This window comes from Glossina fuscipes, unplaced genomic scaffold, assembly GCF_014805625.2.
Source record: "Glossina fuscipes isolate IAEA_lab_2018 unplaced genomic scaffold, Yale_Gfus_2 257, whole genome shotgun sequence".
Classification (NCBI taxonomy): Eukaryota; Metazoa; Arthropoda; class Insecta; order Diptera; family Glossinidae; genus Glossina; species Glossina fuscipes.
Genome location: NW_023998600.1, coordinates 633503 through 657933, shown reverse-complemented (window position 1 = coordinate 657933; position 24431 = coordinate 633503). Strand labels below are relative to the sequence as shown.

General features: G+C 33.0%; 1 protein-coding gene across 2 annotated transcripts in view; it reads right to left on the bottom strand.

Annotated features, from left to right (window-relative positions):
* LOC119642809 (furin-like protease 1) overlaps positions 1-24431 on the bottom strand; it is a 483953-nt gene that overhangs the window by 175531 nt on the left and 283991 nt on the right. For both annotated transcript variants that reach the window (XM_038042089.1, XM_038042088.1), the window contains one exon: positions 12598-13703. In XM_038042089.1, coding sequence (XP_037898017.1) covers positions 12598-13491 — 894 coding nt within the window. In that variant the 5' untranslated portion in view covers positions 13492-13703. The remainder of the gene's footprint in view (positions 1-12597; positions 13704-24431) is intronic.

The following is a 24431-nucleotide window of genomic DNA, read 5'->3' as shown; positions in this document are numbered from 1 at the left end:
AAAAGTATAAATAAATAAAAGCTAAGAAAACCAAAAAGAAGGAAAATCGTATGAAGCGGTTTTTATAATGAAACTCAATTAAAACATTTGCGCAGCGTATTGGTGTTCGAAATTAATTTGGTGTATACGTCATGGGTAAAACGCGACAGCTCACATAACTAAAATATTTGCATATTTGAAGAGCGCGCACATCTTCTATGAAAAAGTATTAGGAGTTTGCAAAAGTGAACAAGTCTTTTTCCAAAAATTTTCTTCTTCTTCTTTTTGAAAGTTTTATGAACATTTTCAAGCTGTACTTGATTGAGTTTTTGTTGGGATCATTTTGTGCTTTAGAAATTTTTGAGATTTTCTTAGCCACATTAACTAAACAAGTCACTGTTCGCTTCTATGTTCAGTCCCGAGCTTCAGCGCAGCAGTTAACCAATGTTTGAGTCCTGATTGCTGGGCGCAGCCCTTCGGAGGTATCGTGGTGGCCTCTAACATTCCAAAAGCAAATGATTAGAAGTAATGATAGGCCTCAACATTGACCAGAGTGGGTTTTTTAAGCCATACACTATAAGCAGATCTGGATTCTTTAGTGGGGAGTCGGTTACGCTAAAGTAACCCGTGTGTCATCGGGCACCGTGGGGGTTAAACTGACCAGATATGTATACATGTTAAACAACCAAAGACACCTGTCCGCGGAGTATTAATTTGGGTTTTCGAAAAGCGGAAACACTATCCACAACATTTTATCGCAAATAGGTTAATATGCCGTTAGGGTTAGAGTTAATCCTTTAGTAAGTATCTCCACTAAATTTTTCTTTGGCAAAAAAATGTATTTTTATACCTATCATCGAAGTATGAGGATGATGACATATTAGTTTTGTCAAACCGTTTGTAACGTGTCGAAGGAAACTTCAGAAGCCCTGCAAAGTATATCTATTCTTGATCAGCATTAAATTCTGAATTGACTTAAGCTTGTCCGTCCAAATGTATAATGTTTGTTGTAAACATTCTCCTGACCGCAAAGGTGAGGCTATCGACTTCAAATTTGGCAGAAACATTAAAAGTTCTTGCACAAAGGTGGTATTGAAAGCGATCCAAATCGGTCGGAGGGCACGCTCGCCATCTAAACTGAGAACATATCTATTTTTCGAAAGGAATAAAAAATTGATTTTTTGCTCGTTACTCATAAACAACAGATAGATAGATAAATGTACAAAAATTTGAACGTGTATTCTAGAGGCTGTACAAAAAGCGATCACGCCTACCCAAAATTATAGTGGATTGAAGGTAAATTTTTTTTCAATACTGTTATAACGCGCAGAAGCAGGCCCCAAAAACCCGACAAAGTGTATAAATTCTTGGGCAGTTGCAAAATTTGGAGTGGGCCGAAATATGCCCGCCTGTTCATCTGTCCGTTTGAGCTGTAGTATCTGCGATAAACATTGTCTCGTTCGCAAAAACCAAGACATCGCCTATAAACTTGCAAAAGAATTTGAAAATAATCGAAACTTTTCAAGGAACACGTCAACAACTATATAACAAAAAAAAACCTGTGAAAACCGTTACTTTCCGTGTTTTTTGCTTATTACTTACAAAGTACAACACATACGGCACATATTACTGTTGTTATTATTATTATTATTTGTAATATAGCCCGAGAAATAGAATCTAAGGTTAAAAACTTAAAGCAATAGCATCTGAGGCTTTATTGAAAAATTTACCTTACTTGAGATTCGATTTCACGACCATTGAGTATGTAAATTTCCACTTTTATTTTGAAAATCGAAGTATTAACCGTGCCCCTCCAATATGATAAAGAATGAAAATTTAGTTCTTTTGCATGTTTTTGGATCGCGGCAATGGGTTTAAACGATTCGGTCACGATCGTATATAATTTTCTTCATGTTTTTTTTAAAAGTTATATTTTTATGCAAACATACACCCATAAATTGTCGACAAAGTATATGAAATTATATAGGCATGTACATGTGTACACACGAATTAATAGGTATTGGGAAATTCACATTGTACTTGAAATTATTTAATGATACATCTTTGTGTCTGCACTTTTATGTTCAATATCGAAAGCTAAAGGTATGCTAAGTTTGTCATTCTACTTGCAACATATCTCTCAAATCAGGGGAACGTACAACACCCGTCTATACAGACTTGTGAGTATAAAGTTTAGCTAGAATTTTAAATCTATTCGTCTAACCATGAGTCCAGCCTTCGTTAAGATATTGTTTGTTTACAATCAATTAAAGCAAAGTATAAATGTACTAAACATGTGAAGGTCTAATCTCTACTACAATTTGAAATAATTTTGCGAAAAAAATTAAGAATTTCTAGAGATTGAATTTATAGAAAGGTAAAAATTTCTAATAGAAACCCAAACTAAGAACTTGTACTCCCCTCTATGTATTGTACAATCTTCTTGAGATTTATTTTTGAATTTAGTTATTTCCATTTATAGCGCACGTTTATATCATAATGAGAAAATAAAAAATTAAGAAATAAAAATTTGTTATAGTAATTTTGAAGTTATTAACTAATAGAGCTTTAAAGTATAGAAATAAAAATCCACAAAGTATATATTCCAGCAAACCAAAAAAAAAAAAAAAGATATGAATGCTTTTGTCATAGTGTCGTAGTTAAAAGATGAATATTGAAGATTCTTAGTCATGCAGATATTTTGCTTAATTGTTTTTTCTTGCATTAAATTCAGTTAAGTATCTTTGGGCGCGCTTGTTGATGATGACTTTTAACTAAGTTATCTGTACTTGAATATGCTACGCTTTACTGTATGTTAATATATTATCAGAGTTCAGTTGCGATTCTCTTTATGCGACGACACATCTTTAACCGTACGCGTAGTTTTTAATTAATTATTCTACTTATATATTCTAACCGCAAACCAGGCAACAACCCCAGCACTAGTAGCAGCAGCAGCGGCATCAGCACTGACAGTCTCTCACGCATGAAAACAAGTTTTTCATTTTCGTTTGCTAAAAAAATCTACTACGGAAACGAAGGTAAAAATGTAGTCTTGCCTTCTATTCTTTTTGCAGTTTCCTCGCTCTACCTTTCTTCTTTTCGGTTTTTTTCTTAATACCTTACTTCTTTCACTCTATACCCCATACCACTTTTCCCGAATTTCTCTTTCTATCGCTGATTATTCACAATTATGACTTAGTATAAAGAGTTTTTCAAAGTTTTATTCATGTTCTAGTTTGTGTGTGTTTATCGTATATGAGTGCTTGTTTGGCTATAAGGATAGGTGTCGTATTCAGGTGTTGGTGTTATGCTATAAAGAAGCCAAAATGCAAAGTTTTATGGCGTCAAAGAAAAAAAAAAGAAAAAACAAAATATTGGAAAATTATCTACTTCAGGCTTTTGACAGAATGCTTGCTTTACTTGCTCAGTTAATTCGATGTTAAATATTGCTGAGTAAAGATTATAAAGAGCGCTAAACATATTTTATAATTCATTCTCCTTCTCGATACCTAACACTGCATTTACCTACATATGCTTTAATATTATTATGTAGAGATAAATTGATTATAGGTTAGTTCGCTCTATAACGTACTTGACTTTACTTCAAATCAAGTAAAGTCAAATTAAGTAAAGTCAAGTGCAAATACACTCCACTCGTTTTGCTTTGAAGTGGTTTTCTTTTTTTATGAAATGTATGTTATATGTATCTGTCTATCATTTCCGGCGACCGCTGAGATGAAGAGTAATACTTCTACGTTTATGGGAAATTTTCTGTATCTAGCAGACATCGTTTTCTAAATATCGCTTCTCTGCTTTTTTCTTCTCCCTCTTCTATTTATATACATACATTATATAACAGGCATGTAGTAAATTTATATTAAATGAAGTTAAATAGAAAAAATGTAAAGCCATGTCTTTCAGGGGAGTGCTCCCCATTACTTTTATTTATAGTTTATATGAGGAGCTTTTGGGATCGGTCCTGTTGTTCAATGAGCTTGGTGTACCATTATTAAATCATATCAAACCAGTTGTGTGCAAGGCAACGTTGTGCTAAATTTTATAAAACGGTGGTCAAAAGACTTTGACGTACCTTAGGTAACGAAAGGACTCCATGTATCGTTGGTGAGACGCTTAGTTGAATGGGCATTTGTCAGTTCGCCTCCTCAATTGCAATTATTACGTTGACATGTTTGCGGCAATTTAAAAAGATTTTCTCCTATTTGCCTTGTGTGGATTGGGATGGAATGCTTCTCCTCCTCCGTAAGAACATTATTTACTTCTAATCAATTTACTTAGTCTCGAGCAAAGAAGAATGATCCCTGAAATAGACTTTTTAATAAAACTTATTGAAGGCGATATTTCATTACAGTTGTTGCTCAGTGGACTAGATTTCAATCTTCCTTCAATGATCAAGAATTTCAAGGAAGTCTCTTCCTTTCTTCGGTTGTCTTTAATTAGATTAATTAGTGAGGATTCAAGCGATTATATCAAACTGTTGCTACGTTACGTACACATTTAGACAGCTATTCAAGACGTCTTAGGTCGAAAGTTGACACTTATAATTTCAAGTGTTGTATTTAAACTACCAACATATTGCTAATATTTTGTACGCCTATCGATACTTCATGCGTTCTACTTACTTCTCATTGGAATCTTAGTTGGCCCTCTTGATGGCGGGCCGTTAAAAACCTCTTAAGTTTAAGTTTCACTGCATAAAGTACTGTGGTTTAATGTTAATACGAGTTTGGTTTGGCTGCCAATTACTTTTCACACAACGCTGTACTTAGCTCTCAATATTATTTTAAATAAAATATATATATTCACATACATTGAATATAATGTTCAAAGTATTCTCATATTAGGTATTTCACATCCTTATTAGATTTGCTAGAATTTAGTGCATTCATATATTGTTATATATTTATATTTTTGGATTGGCTGCGTGACAACCTAAAGTTTCATGCTATATAAATAAGTAAAAATAAATGAAAATAAATAGAAAATAAAGGTGATCATAAAATTTTCTGGAGTAAAAATTCCAAAGAATTTGAAACGAGCCGTAAAGATGAAAATCCCAAAGATATATTGCTTTCAAGCACGAAAATAGGGATCAATTCAAATTGAAACTTTGTGAATTTGTCAAATCATTTAATGATTTTAAATTTTACGCAAACACACACGCACACGTACCTAAAAGAAAAAATTCGTTTTTCTCGATTTCGATCTAGAAGTTTGAATTTGGTTTAACTCTTTTCTGTCTGGAATTTAGAAAACTCTCTCTATTTACATAAGAATAATAGTGAAATAAAAGTGAATTTTTGTTTACACAGCCCAGTAAGTATTGTCACATTGTGTATAGGAAGTAATTACGTTCACTTTTTATCTTCTTTATTACTCTGCGCAATATATCAATTATTAAGAAAAAATTTAGTTTTGGATTAACAAGACGGAGCTACGTACGGGATGACCATGTTTATTTTCGGACTTAAGTTGTTGAGCGCCCAGGTGTGTTTCCATAAGAGCATCTGCTGCAGACTTAAACTTACATTTTTCTGCCAGTCGCGGGTCTGACTGCGAACGAATTAAAACTATTTTTAAACTTAGACTGCATGTATAATTGTGATCCTACCAAAAATTGGCTAGAGTCAGATACAGGGACTATGAACGCTACCTACGACTTAGGTCGTGAGCACTGTTAGATTATAAAAATGGTAGAAAGAACCCTTGATATCTTGGTCTCTAGACGATGGGTATCAATATATGTCTTCACGGTGAGTTATTCTTCCATAAGCTCAAATGTGGCGATTCGCAAATATATTTCCGTAGCACAGTTCTAAACAATAATCCAAGTCATTAAGGCAAAATTTATGCAGCCTTCTTTAGGAATTGGTTAAAGCATCTAAACCCAAAGATCTATAGGCTTCTAAAAGAATTTCATTACTAGTTGTGAATTTCTGTCCTGTAAGATGTCACCTGGAAGACGTATGAATTCCACCAAATAATGTCAAAGATCAAAGGGAATATTGAAAAAATAAGTTTGATTAAAATCTCAATGTGAAGTATGTTTTGTATGACCTTAGTTGCGGAACCACCAGGTCGATAACTTTACATTGTTTAAATATTGCTTTTTTATTTGTATGCTTGAAGGTTTCAATAAAATGATTATTTTATTGAAATATCTTTTTTTTTCTTTTACAATTCTTTCAAGTTACTATCACTACCTTATGCCATTATTTTTCATATTATCAATCGTTCAATTTCTTTGTTCCAAGTCATGTAATTCAATAAATTTCAATCATTTTACAGATATTAAAGTTTATTCATAGAAATAAATGAAAGACAAAGAAGAAGAATAAGAAAAAGAAACTAAAAATCTCATTAAAAACTTTCAACTACGCCGTTAAGTTCGTTAACAATGTTATGATTTGTTATGGCAGCAAAATTTCTATCCGAATCATATGAAAAGTTAAAGGTGAAAAGGAAGTAAATTTACGTTCAAATTAACTTTTAGACTTTTAAATCAATAAGAAGAAGAAGCTAATAGTCAATGCGAGCAAACAGTATTTTATAATAGATTGGGTCAAACTTTGTATTTGATTGTCTTTTAAAACCTCTTTCTAATTAATTAAAAAGGCGACGCAGCTAACAAAGCACGAAAAGGTTAATATTATTAGTAAAAAGTTTATTCGAGCTTTACAGAAAGTTTTATTCTATCTTTTGTTCTCTGCAATTGAAAAAATGTGTATATATATATATATATATTTATGTGCTATAGTTATATGAATGCATGTATGTGTGTATGTATGGATGAATGTATGTATATATATATGTTTGTACACAAAGAGATATATTAAGCCTTTCCTTTTTTACACGAGACATGGACACACATCTATGCATTCACGATAACGCAGTGAAATACGAAAACAAGAACTCTCAACATTTTGTTTGAAAACTAATTCGTTCTTAAATTAATAGAGTTTGAGTTTCACTACAGAGAGAGAAAGAGGTAGTTTCTCTACCTCTTTCCTAACCCCATTGTAACTTTTCACTTTTTCTTTTTCTGTCTCATAACAGCAATCCCTATAGACTGAACTCTATACGTATTTATAGTATATGGTTACGAAACGATATGAACCAAATACAATTAGTATCAGCGGAAGTCAATCTTTTAATTGGGATTTTATTTTATATTTTTTCTGTGATGAGAGAAAAACTTTCAATTTATTGTATTATGCTTAACATCCTTTGACCTCGCTTGCATAATAACAATGATGAAGCAGTAAAAGAAAAAAAAAAAAAGACGGCAAAGCGTATAAAAATACCTTTGCCTCGACTGCATTTTTACTATCACTGGTGCATGTAATTAATGTAATTATCAAACGAATGACGTACAAAAAAGCGTAACGTACGCTAAAGAGGAAAACTTAAAATAAAAAAAAAACAAGTTTATTATTAAGTTCTTTTTCTCGTTTTGATTGGATATATATGCACCGCAAAATACTTATGATAGCAATTTCATATTGAGGTTATTTTTATTATTATTTTTTTTTTTTCAAGACAAGACTTTAAAAATTGTTATTGATATTGCTAGCGGTTTACAATTATGCCTTTTCTTCCTGCTTGATTAGTTCCCATCTCAGCGGTTGGTATGTTTAATTTGTCATTTCGCTTGGTAACAGACAGAAATAAGCAGTAAAACATCTATAGGTAGGCAGACAGGCCACTTAGTCCTTCTGTTTGATTTTTGTTAAAAATATTGATTTTGATCACATTTCAGCTCTGGGTCAACACACCCATAACAGCTGAGCAAATTTTTTAAAGTCTATTGAGACGGCCACAACTTGAAGAGGTGATACGAACACCCTATGTACGTTAAAGTGCAAAGTTAATAAAAAAATTTTTTTATATAAAGAGTGTAAAGAAGTGTAGGGCTTGATCTTTGATGAGCTAGCTACCATTAGCAACTTCATTAGAAGCCATAGCCGTGTTGCCAGTTGTTTAAATCACAGCATCTATACTTTTCAAACAAAAAATTCTTGTCTTGTTCACAATAAGAAAATAAACGTATCTCGGAATTTATATAAGAAACCAAGCTGCAACATTTTAGTCGGGAAAGAGCGATAATGAAAATATGATACCATTCTTCGACTATTTTTGCCGTAAAATTCCTGAAATTATATTTGTTACCATAAAGCAAAAGTTATAGTTTCAGGGCACTCTTCTATTGTAGAGGGCCCAATACGGGCATGAGATATCGCCTAAATTTAGTAAAAAGTTAGTATTCTTTACTTCGTTTTCCCATAAGCTACCGAAAATAGAATAGAGAGAGGGAGCATTTCTTATTTCATATTATAGAGAACCCAACTCGGACAGATGTCCCTAATGATTTAACTTGAGTACTTGCATGGAAGCTTGACCGCGCGATGTCCGCGGACGCACGGTCTGTTTTAGCGACACCCGGACCCTACCGGATTGTGAGACAAACCCCATAAGCTACAGACGCCACTGCCATTAGAGTCCCAGATTGTTTTTAAGTGTGTGGCCCATAAGTCGAATCTGGGGTATGTTGAGACCTATCAAAACCTCTCATTACTTGTTATAGTGAATGGTTGACTAGCACAAAACTCCCTTCGGGTCCATACCCACCAGTCGGGACCCACTATCACTACAAGAATGCCGCCGAAAACAGTTCCTCTGATTAGCTTTAAATGGCGAGCGTGCCTCTAACCCCCGTGGAGTCGAAATTTAGACTATAAAGCTTTTCGGCCAACACGGGCATGGGATGCGTCCCAAATTCAGTGAAAAGTTAAGTTTTTTTGCTTAATTTCCACGTAATCTACTGAAAACGGAGGCAATGTATGTAATATTAATTTTCTGTAATGCTTGGAGGGGTCAAAAAATTTCATCCTTTGCGGTCCATATTTAACGCCCTATAATTATATATCAAATCACTTTCCTGTACCAACTTAAACCACAAGGCATAAAAATCAGCTGTATATGAGCTTACTTTTTGAAAAAACGCTTACATAGGAGAAAGAAAATTATCTCACCTCATCCAAGTTGCCCGCATTCATACTACATACTACAATATACTACAATAATACTTTCGATCGTTTTACAGTATATCAAATTTCATACCTTTGGAAAATCACGATCGATAGGTTTTATGCGAAAATAAAGGAAGGATAGACGGAAAGATGGGCAGATATAATTGGCATAACAACAAAAAAGTTGTTCTTCTCTATTTAAAGTTGTCTGCACAAATTTAAAACTTCGCTTCATTACAATGTACCCTGGCATATAATTATGTAAATTGTGCTGAATTGAATCATTTAGTGTAAGAAAGGAATTCATGGTATTTCGAGACTTTACAATGGGCATAGCAATTTTTTAACTTGTAAAGGAACTGCAAGCATCGTCCATAAGGACGTTTACTGCCGCTTCTGGTGTATTTTATGAGAGCTAAGCAAGCAATCGAACTTCTTTTGTTTTCAATTAATGTTAGGATTACCGTAGGCGTGTCCTACGACCAATTTTACCCATTTTCAATAGAAACTTTCTTGCAAGAACACTTGAATCAAACCCGACGGTTATGCTAGACATATTTGACATATCCATGGATATAGCACTTTTAATGCAGTTCGCGGGCATACACGCTTATTATCAAATAGCAGTGAATACTTGCAAAATTGGTTTTTATTCCTAAGTTTAATTTCAATTTGTCTAAGCTGTACGTACTTAATGGGCTGCATTTTTACTGTAACGTAATTTTGATTGGTTTTTTGTAATAGAAATGAATGGTTTTTGTTGTATATATTAGTTTGGGGAAAAAGAAATCCATTATTTTTTCGGTAGATGGCTGCACTGATAGATTTCTCGTAAAGTATCGATCAAACAATTTCATATTTATGCTCGTTCGAAAGGTGACATTTCGCAGTAAAAAAAATTCTTTTGCTGTTCTTTGTTTGGTGCATTCAGTTGTGAGTTACATCGTGTTAAAAATGGAAGTGAACAAAGAGAAAGTTCGCTACATTTTACAGTTTTTCTTTGACAAAGGCGAAAATGCAAGCCAGGCGGCTAAAATTGTGAATGCTGTTTATGGTTCCGATACTGTAGCAGCCAATTATGTGCAATTTTGGTTTCGTAGATTCCGTTCAGGAATTTTTGATGTTAAAGATGCACCTCGCACAGGTAGGCCGGTCGTCGAAAATGTCGATAAAATCGGAGAAATGATCGAAGTTGACCGGCATGTTAGCAGTCGTAACATCGCCCAGGAGCTAAAAATCGACCATAAAACAGTTTTAAACCATTTACACAAAGCTGGATTCAAAAAGAAGCTCGATGTTTGGGTGCCACACCAATTAACAGAAAAAAACATGATGGATCGAATTTCCATCTGTGAAGCCTTGGCCAAACGGAATGAGATAGACCCATTTCCAAACGGATGGTGACTGGAGATGAGAAATGGATCACATACGATAACCCTGTGCGAAAACGATCGTGGTCAAAGAGCGGAGAAGCACCTTAAATGGTGGTCAAACCAGGACTAACGGCCAGGAAGGTTTTGCCCTGCATTTGGTGGGACTGGAAGGGGATTATTTATTATGAGTTGCTTCCATATGGCTAAACGCTAAATTCTGATCTCTACTGTCAACAACTGGACCGTTTGAAGATAGCGATTGACCAGAAACGGCCAGAATTGGCCAACAGGAGAGGTGTCGTGTTCCACCAGGACAACGCTAGGCCACACACATCTACAGTGACTCGCCAGAAACTTCGGGAGCTTGGTTGGGAAGTTTTAATGCATCCGCCATACAATCCGGACTTGGCACCAAGCGATTATCATCTTTTTTTGCATTGCAAAATTTCTTTAATGATAAAAAATTGGAATCTAGGTAGGATTGGGAAAATCGACTACTAGAGTTTTTTGCAAATAGAGACCAGGACTTCTATAAGAGAGGCATTTTGAAGTTACCTTTAAAATGGCAACAAATCATACAACAAAACGGTGCATATTTGACCCAAATCGGACAATCCGAAGCATGTTAAATAAAGTCCTGAAATTCATATAAAAATGATGGATTTCTTTTTCCCAACCTAATATATGTAATATGAAATTCATGAATGCTTCTTTTGCACGGTTTCTTGAGAAAACATTCAGTGCTTTTTAATTTTTTAAAATTGTGGAACGTATCCCTTAGTCTACTAAATGTCACATGTATTTTTTTACATGATTTTTTTGCAAGGATTTCTAAAGAATACATACACCGTGTAAAAAAGGCCTGGGTGTATATTTATACATATGTATTTATTTCTCAGAAACGCATCACTGTATAAGAAAAGAGGAGGATATATATATATATTTGTGTATACGATCATGATATATATATATATAGGTATAATTAGTATATATAGTTTGTATATATAGGTTGAACCGATCGCAGCATCTCTAAATGTACACTCACATACATTCGATGGTGTCTTTAAAGGATTCTTTCTGGGTCATCCTGCGATGACTCTTGTAGAAATACCATGCCTATTAATGGCTAGTGGAATAAGTAATGAAATACAGTTCAACTGAAAAGTCTAAGAAAAGAAGAAGTTTTTCTTGCAGAAGCTATTGCAGTTATTTTGTATAATAAGCGTCACTCTATTGGACTTTATCGTGTAAATTCCATGCAATAGCAAACGATTGACATCGAACACATACATTTGCTACATATTTTATTTTTGTACCATTAAAAATTTCTTGACTTTTAAAATAAGAAAAATTCTGCAGGAAAACTTTTTAACTAAAAGATATAGAAAGTTCTTAACATATAACTAAGGCTTTACCTTTTCTGGCCATATTTCACTTACTGTCCTAAAGGCAAATCGAAAATTTGCTAAAATATTAAAAGAGAAGAAAAAGAAAAAAAAAAAAAAAAAGAGACGTTTATTGCTCTACGGTAAGGCATTGTATTCACGCGCACTCTTGCGTACATGGCTGGATCTGTAAGAGACTGTAAACTTCTGTTCTTATCTACTTTGTGTGTATGTCATTTGATTTTCTGGTGATACTTTTAGTTCTCAAACAAGTTAATCTTGTTTACGAATATGTAGCAAGCAGTTAAGCGAGCCCCGGGAAAGTAAAGAAGTAAGACAGCAGGCAAAAGCCCGTAGAAAGTGGCTCAATAGATGAAAATAAGTTACAACGTTAACAACAACAAAAGCAACAATAACAGCAAACAATATGCTTAGGGACGCATATCACAGGCAATGAAGAAAGTTTTGTAAAGAATTTACAAAAGTTTTTTAGTTTTTGTTGTTGCTGCTATGTTGTTATTGCTTTTCTTTTTTTTTTTTCTTGTTTCACTTTTGTCAGTTCACCTGTTAAAGAATGCTTAGGAAATTTTGATAAAAAAAAAAGGAAAAACGGAATTATATGTGGAAGTGTGTTCATAGGACGAAGCAAATAACTCTATAGAAGAAAATGTGCGAAACATTAAAAAACGACAAGAGTAGCTGGCGTAGGTGTATATCTTTATTTGTGTATGCGTGTGGCTGTGTGTTTACGTATTTATACGTATAAGTGGACATCTACGCCATGGTTTGAAAAGATTTTCCGTTACTTACCTTCCCCAAATTCACAAAGCCATGATCACGTGCTACTGCGTTGACTTTGTCCTCTTTATCACCGTCAGGTATATGCACAGCCCAGGTATGTGTATAATGACCGATTGCATCGCTTTCGTCACCACCTATACTATTCCCACTATCATCGTAATCTAATACATCCAGTAGATTATCATTATCGGTGTATAATGACAACGTTGACTGTCGTTGATTTTTAACAACATTAGCACACGTCACGAAACCGATATTTAACGAACATATTAACACTACAACAGTAAATTGTAATAATAACATTAAGTATGCCTTACGATCGCCGCTACATAATCGCACCGATAAACTTTGCAGACATAGCGAACGTGCTGCAAATCCTTGTCCGCCTCCTCGTCGTTGATATACGTGTTTGTGCTGATGATGGCGTTGTTGACGGTGATGGTGGTGGTAGAGGTGGTGATGTTGGTGATGATAATGTGGTCGACAGTGAGCACTTTTTATTGTTTTTCTTCTAAGATTAGCTACAGTTTCTACGGTGTATAAATCATTATAATTAATGTTGTTGTTGTTGTTGTTGTTGTTGTTGTTGTAGTGTTTGCTGCTGCTAATATCACATTGAAAACTTTTTTCATTTGTTATTGTTTTAGTTATATTACTATAATTATTACTACTTGTTGCTAAAGTTCGCTTTTGTTGTTGCTGTTCTTGTTGCTGTTGGCATAATAAAGTGGAGTGTGATAGCAATGATGTTGTTGATGATAATTTGGCAACATGTTGCTTTGCCGCATATTCTTTGGTTGGGCAAATGTTACTATTGGAGTGTTCGGCGAAAATTGGCTTTAAATGTTTCGAGGTATCATGTCCTTTGGATGACCACCACCATCCTGCAACGTCGTTTTTCATTGTAAGTTAGAAGAACAAATTTGTAAAAATATTTTTTTTTTTTTTTTAGTTTGATATATATGTACTTATATATAAATATATATATATATATACATATATATATATATATAGAGATATTTAAGATGTATATGTTTCACAACGTTGGCCAGAGATTAGTTAAGGAAAGGTAGACAGCTGGACTAGTCTGCACTTAAGGAAGCTTTGGATTATTTCTGTAATGAAAATAAAGTTCAAAGAAAAATAAATTAAGTCATCAAAAAAGTTTTATTTAAAAGGAAAAAAAATAAAAGTTTTATGCGCTAGATGCACAAGGTAATGATGCAAAGGAAAGCATCATAAGATTCAAGTTCATTAGCCGTGAACATGTCGTGTTCATAGGCCAGCGAAAGGCGATAACAATGCTACAAAAAACAAACGAATGCTGCTTTTAATTATTGACGATAAACTATGCTCTTCAACAGTACAAAGCTGTGAACCCTTAACGCCTTCAAAAGCATATTGACTGGCGTTTGTTTGCCAGGATAGTTTGTCAGGCATTGGCAAGTATACTTAATTTGCCTGTTGTTTAATCAGATTTCAAAGTATGCTCGCTGTGGCAGTAGTAAATTACAAATGGAAAAGCATCTCTTTTAGCCCTTTAATGCATATTGTTGCCAATTGTTCTTAAATTTTAAAATTGCGTTCAATTGGAATGTGAATAATTGGCTACAATATGCATTTGAGAGTTAACGGAATATTCAATCAATAGTGCATTGAAAGTGTTGACCATTGCTAGCCGCTACATGTACCATCTCTTCCAGGAAATATTAATTCCGCGTTGGAAGGTCAACCGAACCCCTTTGGAGTTGTCAACGAAAGCATCAATTTTCTTCATTGTCAGCGTTGCTCAGAAAGACAATAGAACATAAACTAAAACCAGTGAATGGATCAAGAAGGGTGACACATTCAGGTCTTCGCTGCTAACGTTTGCTCGTTGTCATATCTGACTGTCACACTGAAAAATGACGACATCATTACCTGCAACAGATTACCACTGTTTATGGACTTGAACCCATCAGTTCTTGTTCGTAACGCGCTATCGTTGGTGATGCTTTCGTTTATAATTCACTCTACCTAACAAAGCTAGTTATAAATAAATATAAATGGATACGCCGCGCATATGAATAGCTTGCCTGAACCGAATCATGCTTCTATCTTTTATTAAACCGAAGCTTATCTGTTCGTCTGTTCGTCTGAGGTGTTCAACCTACAGTTCGCAATTTTCGAAATCTGCAGTGACGTGACGTTTACAGTATTGCATAGAATTATTGAAAGACAGTGCTAAATTTCTTTACCACTTGTGATCTGTTCAGAAAATCATTCTAAATCGACTTAACTTTGTCTGTCCGTCCGAAGTCTGTCCTGCAGATCGCAAATTTTCCAGGTATTTTGATGAAACTGGATACACCGACATGTTTCGGATCAATCACGAACGCTATTGGCAATCATTCGAATCGCCTTTCGTTCACTTCTTCGACCGCCTTCAATCTTCTTCCTTCCTGTGAAAAGTCGTTATATGAACAACCGTAGTAGGCGAAGCGGTACAAGGCATTTAATGATGGGGCGTACCTAACTATAGTGTATAGTGTGGGATTTCTTGAATAAATGGAAAAAAGATTCGACATGATGAAAACGAAATTCAATAATTCTTATGAATTAATAACCTATTGACGACTCACCATCGTAATATGCGTTTTTTTTTTCTTTAATACTTCATTTATTTGCCTGAATTGAGATGCGTCGCAAACAAAAAAAAATCGTTATAGATTTTCCAGATGTTTTTATTACACGAAATAAACGATCTGAACAAAATTGATACCAATAATCCTCACTAGGGAAGTGTATCGGCGAACGTGTAATATTCATATGCAGCATATAGATCTGTCAATGATAAATTGACGTAAAAAGAATTTTTTCCATTTTTAATAAAGAATTCAGGGTAAAGCATAAATAAATGAAAAGCGAGAACACTGAGTGAATGAACGTTAATGAAAATTTACAGTTAATAAATGAAAGCGAAAAATGTGCCCGTTGGCTGGCTTGGTATGTTCAAGTGAAAATGATATTTAATTCGTCTGCATGTACGCAAGCATTCATTTAACTTTTTTTAAGTGTAAATGAAAGAAATTGCATTGTGTGTGTATGAAAAGAAAAAAAAAAAAAACAAATAATAAAAAATAGGAACCAGTGGTCTTCACTGGCAATTGATGACTTTAAACTGTCAACAACAGTTGGATGAAATATTTTTTTCTTCTTGTACGCATTAGTGTGTGTGTGTGTGTGTGTGTGTTTGTACGCGCTTATCTATGCATTCACGTTTAAACAATAACTGCACTGTAATTTTATTTAAAGATTTTAAGCAGTGAGAAATCAATACAGCTGTGTAAGCAACACAAGCAAACATACAAGAAGTCAGGACTTAATTAATACGTTTGTGTAACAAATATTTTCTAATAATTGATAATAATAATAATAATATATTACATTAATAAGATAATGTGCGCTACACTGAAGATGAATACTGACTGACTGGCATTGTAGTTAATTCTGAATTTAATTACATTTTATATCGATTGAGTTTTGGGCAAGAAAATGTCAAATCTTTTCATTTATTTATTTCGTTTACTTGAACTGTAAGGCTTCACTAGACCTATTCTATAGCTTTTGATACTTGCAAACCTTTCAGATTTTTTAAAATTTATTTTTCTTGATTCTGAGTCTGTTTAATTATGTTTATATAGAACGTCGTATTGCCTTTGCATCTTTCTTTCTTGCAAAATTTATTTAAGGAAACTAGAAGTTGGCACAAAAATCTGCAGATCAAACGAAAAAAGGCAACTTATAACTCCTTTTTTAGGGAAGATAAAATTACTTATGTATCTATAGTCAGGCTGTAAGTGTGTCTGGATGACAATGTGAACATAATTGCATATTCTTCTAACAAGAGCTCATATTGAATTACCTATACCGTTATGATAATGATTTGCGTTATTGCGTTTGCGATGTGTCTATGACTGCTAATTATGACTAATCTTAAATTTATTCATTGATTCCCATAATTGCGGTTACAATTATCATAATGGTACTAAATATGATTGTGAATATGAATTTAATGAATTTAAGCAATGAATATAAACTATATATAAATATGATATACATATGATGCACATATTCCCTGAAAGCTGGAAGCAATCTTATATTATAATGCTTCGTAAGTGCTGTCCTAGAAATTTGATAAGAAATTACCGGGGTATTGTGAAGCTTCCTAAACTGCTTGACCGTTTTCTGGCGGAGAGAATTGAGCCGTCTATTCAAGTTATTATCTTGTCGACACCGCATGGTTTTACTAGGGGTAAATCTATGACGACTAATGTCTTGGAATTGGTTTGCAGTGCGTTTCCTGACTATTCGGCGAGAAAGTAAAAATAAACGGCATACACTTATTTTTCAAAGACTTTTGATAGAGTGCCACACTCTCTTCTCCTACATAAACTAAAGTACATTATTTTACCCTTTAACTTTATTGAATCGATCAGGTCGTAGATATCGGGACCTTCCCAATGTTTTGCGTCTCTTGCAAGATCGATGTTATGTCAGATGTGCTGTAAGCAAATCATGTTTGTTCTCTTTTTTTTATTATTTATTAACGACCTACCCTGTACACCTACCTTCTGTATAAAGAGTTCTAGTGTTTTGATGTTTGTTGACGATGTCAAGATCTTTTAATATAGTAAGTCGTAGTCTCCTATTTCAAGACTCATTAAGTCACCGAATTGGTGGAAGCATATTGCTATGATTTTAAATCGGGACAAATGTAGAAAGTTCTCATTATCTAGGTCTATCCCGATATCTGGCAATTACTATTTAGTTTGCCAATTGCTGCATTTTTGGGGGTGCTTATTGATTCGAAGTAGGACTTCCATTTGCAGATTGTTTTAATAAATTTAATTCTATATTGGGTTTTGTTAAAAGGCATTATGTTCGTCTCGAACAAATTACGAATTATTTCATCCGTTGGGAGTTGTGGGCTTTAATTTTAATGAATGCTTTCATTTGTGTGATGGTTCTTCACTTTTCGTAAACCACATCAGGGCTGCCATTCTTGGATAAAGTGAACCGGGGCTGCGTCCAATTTGCGTTCCCTGTAATCTTGTAAGTAAGTTTGTCAATTTGATGGAATTGCTTTAAATTAATATGTTTGTAGTTCTTCACAAACGGCTATTGATTAGAAATTTAAGATAAATATGTTTATAGTACGGTTGATGTTGTATGTGTGTAGCTGAATTTTCTTGAGGGAAAATAAATAAATAATAAAATGAAAAAATAAATGTATATATATATAAATATAAAAAATCAATATAAACGTAAATACAAATGTAAATTTCTAGCTGATAGTCTTAGCTGCTAGTGCTCATCCTAATTTTTGTCTTAGAATTTATTCTGTTGATCTAAATAAATTACAATAATAATAATAATAAATATAAATAAAATATAAAAATGTAACTAAAACCATATATATAAATACATATTTACATATAAAAATAAACATAATTATAAATTTATATATAAAAATAAATATAAATACTATAAATATAAATGTAGAGAGAATATAAACCTAAATTATAAATTCAAAATATAAATATGTATATAAGAATAAACATAAATACAAATACAAATAAAACAAATAAAAACATAATGGGGCAAGGCCGACCATTGAATATCCTACACCAATTCGCCTAATACAATTATTCGCTCGTTTCGATAATAAGACACCAGAAGTTATACATTATTTTTACGCAAAGACATACTTTTCGTGAAAGCCCGCATGATGGAGGATGCCCGAAACATCATATGATATGACCCAAATTTAGCAAACCTAATTTGCTTCCCACAAATTTTATTGTGTTTCAGTTTCCATCATAGAAAAGTAGAAATTATACGTTTCCTTCATATAAGGGTTTGCTTATCACGATAATCCCTACATATGTTAGGGTGTAAGGAATCCAAATGCAAATTTTTCTTGAGCCAATTTTCATCATAACATAAGAAAAATTGAACCTTTCTTTGAAGAATAAGGTTATGAGAAATTTTATATGCAGTGGTGTTCAAGCAATAGACCCGTGTTCTTCAAATTTATTCCACTTAATTTTTACGTCAAATTAGACCTATAAATAAAAATTTAAATAAAAACAAGTAAAAAAATTTGTATTCGCCGAAAATCGAATCTCGCATACCCTCCACATAAACGACTTGTCCACTTGAAATTTTAATTTTCAAGAGATCGGTATTTTCTGAACGCTCAAAGACATTATGTATTAAACGTCCACCGTTATAACTACCACACTTTATCCCCGTCCCGTTCTCCACTCCTTTTCGTTTGATACTTATATCAAAGATATTTATTTAGATATAAGAAAACATTTATCCGCAATTAATTTAGAAACGAAACACTTAGCTCATCGCATTCTGCTCTCCAAGTGCTTTTATGTGGTACCCATATCAACGGAGCGGATTTTGGAGCGAAAAAATTTGTTCAGTACGTCGGGGTGTTCGAGATATTTACTTTAGAACTAACACACTTAGCTTTTCGCATTCTACCTCCCAAGTTCTTTTATTTGATAGTAATATCGCTGCTACTACTAAGAAACAACTAATCCACCAGGTCATGCAAGTCGTGGCATTTACCATATGTGATAAATAAGCATAAAATCTCAAACAAGTGAAAGAAAATAAAATTTTATTCACTTGTAATTTTATGTGGGCGTGACCGATACTTTCCAATTTGCACAATAAAGACTAGAGTGTCTCGTAAATTTTATAATTTCTGAGTAACGAAAAAAAATCCACAAATTTTTGTTTAGAAAAACGTAATTGCGTTCAGCTCAAGAACACATATATATACCTTATCGGGTCTCTGGACCTTTGTTTCGGGTGCTACATACATTATGAAAGAAACAAAATGAGTGTACGTACCCCTATCCTTGAGCGATGGGCATTATATATGAGATTTTAATATACATACGCACCCAAATATAGTTATAAAGCCAGGATTTTGCAGAGATGTCCTATGATATACAAAGAATCGATTAGTGTAAGATTTAATTACGTTCCCACTTCTCCGTGTCTGTATTTCTCTCTTTCTCTCTGAGCGTCCATTTACTACTTTTTTGCGGAACTCGTTAAAGTACAAAGTTGCAGAGTTAAAAGTGAGTACACGAAAATTTTAGCTCGGATTCTATGGGTCAATATGAAAATAGATGAAATTTAACTTTATTTTGAGGTTATGGTTAAACAGGTTATCTCAAAAACTTAAAATAACTATAATTAATGTTTACTTAGATTAAATTACAGTCCAGAAAACATTTTGTAGAGACTTGCGTAAGTACAAGACAGCTCAGCTGAAAGCGGTAAGTATCCAAGACTTGCCTTACGAATTGTACCTCTTGTTTCTTTTTACTTATGATTACTATTTTAGTTACTATTTTACTTTTCAAAACTGAAGCAAGATCCTATTTAAAAATCCTATATGAACTAACACAAATTTTTCATTTAATCAACTTTTAAAATTCTTTTCCATTGATAACTGCTAACAATAGTTATCGAATAAGCAATTTGAAGAAAAAGAAGAAGAAGAAGATTGAAAGAAATTTTTTATAATATTGAATAAAAATAAAATTAACTAAATTTACCTGAAAAGAAAAATTGAAGTTAAACTGCGCTTGAAAGTGCACACACACACATGCAGCCTACTTTTCAAGCTGATAGTCATTCAGGCAAACACTTTTTCACGCATACTTATGCAGCTTATTTCAATGTTTGCCACTGTCCCTCTTTCTTCCTTTCTTATCCCATATACAGGTATATATATATATATATATAAACGTATGTAAACGTATATATATATATATATATAAAGTTACAGGATGTACATATATATCTTTGGATATGTGTGCGTGCGTGTGTGTGTGTGTTTGCATTTAAGTATTATTTTAACCCATTTTATTCACCGAGTCTTTTACCTGAACGCAATATCTTTCTATTTTTTTTTTCTTTTGCAATTATTTTGTAAGCACACAACTCTTAGGATGCGATACGATGATGTGATTTTGTTTGTGTTTAAAATCACTTTTTGCTCTCTTTTATATATATATATATATATATATATATATATATATCTTCACATTTTCTACTTTTTATATATATCCACACATACCTGCCTGCATACATACGCAGGTCTATGCATAAATGCTTAACAGTGTCGTTTTATTTTTGGTAGCCGCAGTAATTGTTGGCGGTGTGAGTTGATGTTTTGGTTGGGGATGCGGAATGTTCATGCATATGCATGATATGCAAAGTGCAGAAGACCAAATAAGAGAGAAAAAAAAGTAAAAGAAGAAAAAAGAACAAATTCAGTTTTAACAGGTTTTTCTGTTTGTAAGATTTTCGTTTGGTTCTCTCAATTTTTTTTTTTATATTTGTTTTTTTAAACACAAAAGGGTTTTTCACTCTGCATAGCAAATACATGAATGAACTGTTATAGGTCTCCATGCATGCATGTCATTGCCACTTAAATTGCAAGTGTATTTATGTATAAAAGCTTTCTTGTTTTTTATATACACCTAAAATACACAGGCCAACCGACATACACCAATTTTGTATGTGTATGTGTGTGCTTCTGCAAAACAAACTGATGCGACAACATTTAAGAAATCATCGTGTGCCAGCTTACAACACCGTGTTTACTGAGGTCGTCTATGCAAACGACATGATGTTTAAAATAACGCTCAACGAAACTCAAAAAAAAAAAACAAAAACAAACAATAAAAAAATTGCTGTAAGAACATATTCTGGTGTTTAATGCACTCAACCGTTATTGCTCTAATTGGAAAATTCGTGGAGAGCTATTTATAATTTTAAAAATTAATACTATTGTTTAAGCTTTAGTTTACTTAAAAGAAAAAAAAAAAAGAATCCATGTAAAAAGTCATTTAATATTTAAAATTTAAAGGAATTAATTGCCCTTAAATCTGGAATTGCAAACAGTTCTTTTAGCTCGTCATCAACACGGCGAAATTGTTTAGAGTTTGAATTTTTTTCTTTTACACAATTTTAAATAAAAAAACAAGTACAAATATTATAGAGTGTCACCGCCCATCTTTAACTACCCTACGCAATCCTACGGTTATTCATTTTTTTTAAATTTGTTTATTTAAGTATTTATTCATCTCTGACTATAATTACACATTCATAATTATTCAATACTCTCCAGACTAAAGGGCTTAAATTACACTGTTATAGAGAAGACGACCATCAACGCAGAACAAAGTTTTCAATTTTCAAATTAGGGAAATCTTTGCTTACCATATTTTTAGGTCTAAAGTACTAACGAAGTGAACTTATGTCGAAGTATTAATATTATGACATTATATATCAAAGAATCGGAATCAATATTATAGGCATTAAAGTGTTAAAGGCGTGCATAAGTCAATGTAAATATATTATATAGTTGCTTATAAGTTATGGCCTAACGTACTTAGATTCGAACCCGCGATCATCAACTTCTCTATTGCGAGCCTTGCCTCCATGTCTTGCGTTATGCTGGACGGGTACGACGACTTATATGGAAAGTGATTCAATTAACAGCGTTCATCCTTGGCCAAAACCTGGCAGTGCCCCAAACTTTATTAAGATGTCTCGGAAATTGCAGGCTGTGGGTTGAACACAAAAAAAAAAAGGTGGACAGATGGACAGAAAAACTGTGTGTGGGTTGAACACAAAAAAAGGAAAGACACTTATATGAATTTAGACTCTGAATCGATCGGTATAATAAGAGATAGGTCTACCCGAAGTTCTTCTGGGTGCTGCATACATCCAAGCGTTATATAACCATGTACCCCAAGACGTGTAGGGTATAAAAAGTCTTATTCCATCTTACGTATTCATCTATAAATGTAGCATTTTTTCTTGTAGTGACTCCTCAACTCCTCAATCATAGGTGAGAACAAACAAAGGCAGAGCCAAGCCGTTGCGAGCTGATGCATTTTCTTGATAAAAGATACATTTGTTTTTCTTTCTAATACTGAGTTATTTCCCATTAATTTTTACATTCAATTGATTTAATAGTCATTGTATAAGAAATGTACAGGGCTTATGGCTTGCATAACTACTTTAAACAATTATAAATATTGTGACTACTTCAAAGTTAAGCAGCTTTGCTGAGACCTATATACAGTTTAGAAGGGTTTGTTCAATTGCAAAAAGCATTGAAGAAGTATGGCATACTTACTGCCAGGGCCAAGATGCCTTTCCAAGCTTAATATCTCTTCCTTAAAATTTTAAACATCAGTTCCGTTATGGTTTGAGCATTTTCACTCAAAGTCATTTCCCTATTATACATGTGTAGAATTAATCTGTTTCTCAGTGGCCACATAGATAAGCCAGATATAAGAATGACAGAGAGAGCTATTATTCCTTCACTTTCTCTGCCCAAAATTCAATTGTCTGATATATATAAACGTATCATCGTATATCGAATAAAGAGAACCGTACGATCAATAGTTAAATATAAGGTATATCCAGAACTTTTAAACTGAAATGCCATTGAAGCATTGCTAAGGGAGCAGACAGGATAAGTTTTTCAATAACATTTAACTTTTCACTATGAATTTGTTTCTTCTAAAACATTTAACTAATGTGCCTTATTTTTTTTTAGCAGATTAAGTCGTTTTTAAAAGTTTAGCTTAATCTACTAATGCTCCGCACGTTAACTGATAGAACAAGTGTAAGTTTTTCACCTAGAGGGATAAGCCTTTAGAAGATAATAGAACATATAATCCAGTAACTAATCCATGAAATTCTCTTTGCCGGCCTTTGACTGTAAGAAGCTCTTGTAAGGCAAAGACAGGTCTGCGAAATATTCGATTCGAAAATGTTGTTAGTTGTGAGCGATATGCAAAAAAGCAAAAAGCGTATACCGCCAATTCATTAACCAAAGTAATGTCGATCTAATTAATTAATTTCTTGTGAATTAATGTGTAAATTAGTAATTTCAATATTTTATAGATACCGGTCTACAAATTTTTCAATTGATCAAGGAGCATAATCAGCGGTCATAAGCACGTTTACTTTTTATAGTATTAAACGACTTTATAATTATAATTATAGAATATAATTCAATTATTAATTAATAATAATAATAACTAATGTCTCTTTAAATGCAAAAAATATATGTGGACACATTTTCATATTACATAAGAACATCATTATTACATTAACAGCATGCAAGTACTTTGCATGGATTTTTAATTATTTGCATTGTTTTGCTTTGACTATCTATAGCGTTAGAGGGAAAAAAGAGACGTTAAAAAATAATGAAAAGTATTCATTAATATTACTCTTTGGTTTTTAATCTAATAGCTTCGAATTCGTCCACGTCCATGTTTGCATAGTAATTATGTTCTTAATTAAGAGTGGTTACTTGTTTTTCGAACACCATCAACCATATAATATGAAAATTGTATGAAGCAAAATTACGAGAAAAAAAAAGAAATTGTAATTAGTTTAAAATCTACTCCACGACTTTTCGCTGCTTTAAATATAAAATTATTTTATTAATGAAATTAGTAATGTTACACCAGAAATATTCAATTATTATACTTATCACAGGATGAACAAAAAACAAAAAACAAAAAAATATTTTTATATATGTACACATATATTAATAATAATATCTGACAAATTAATGCAGTAACACTTGAAAGTGGTTATAAGTTATTTTATTTTTTTTTTTAATCTCTGTCATTGTCAAGCCGGGTTAACTACCATGGAATTCCACCGTTTATAGTATGAATAAAAGCTTAATATGTTAATATTACAACAACTATACGCAATAATAAGCTGCA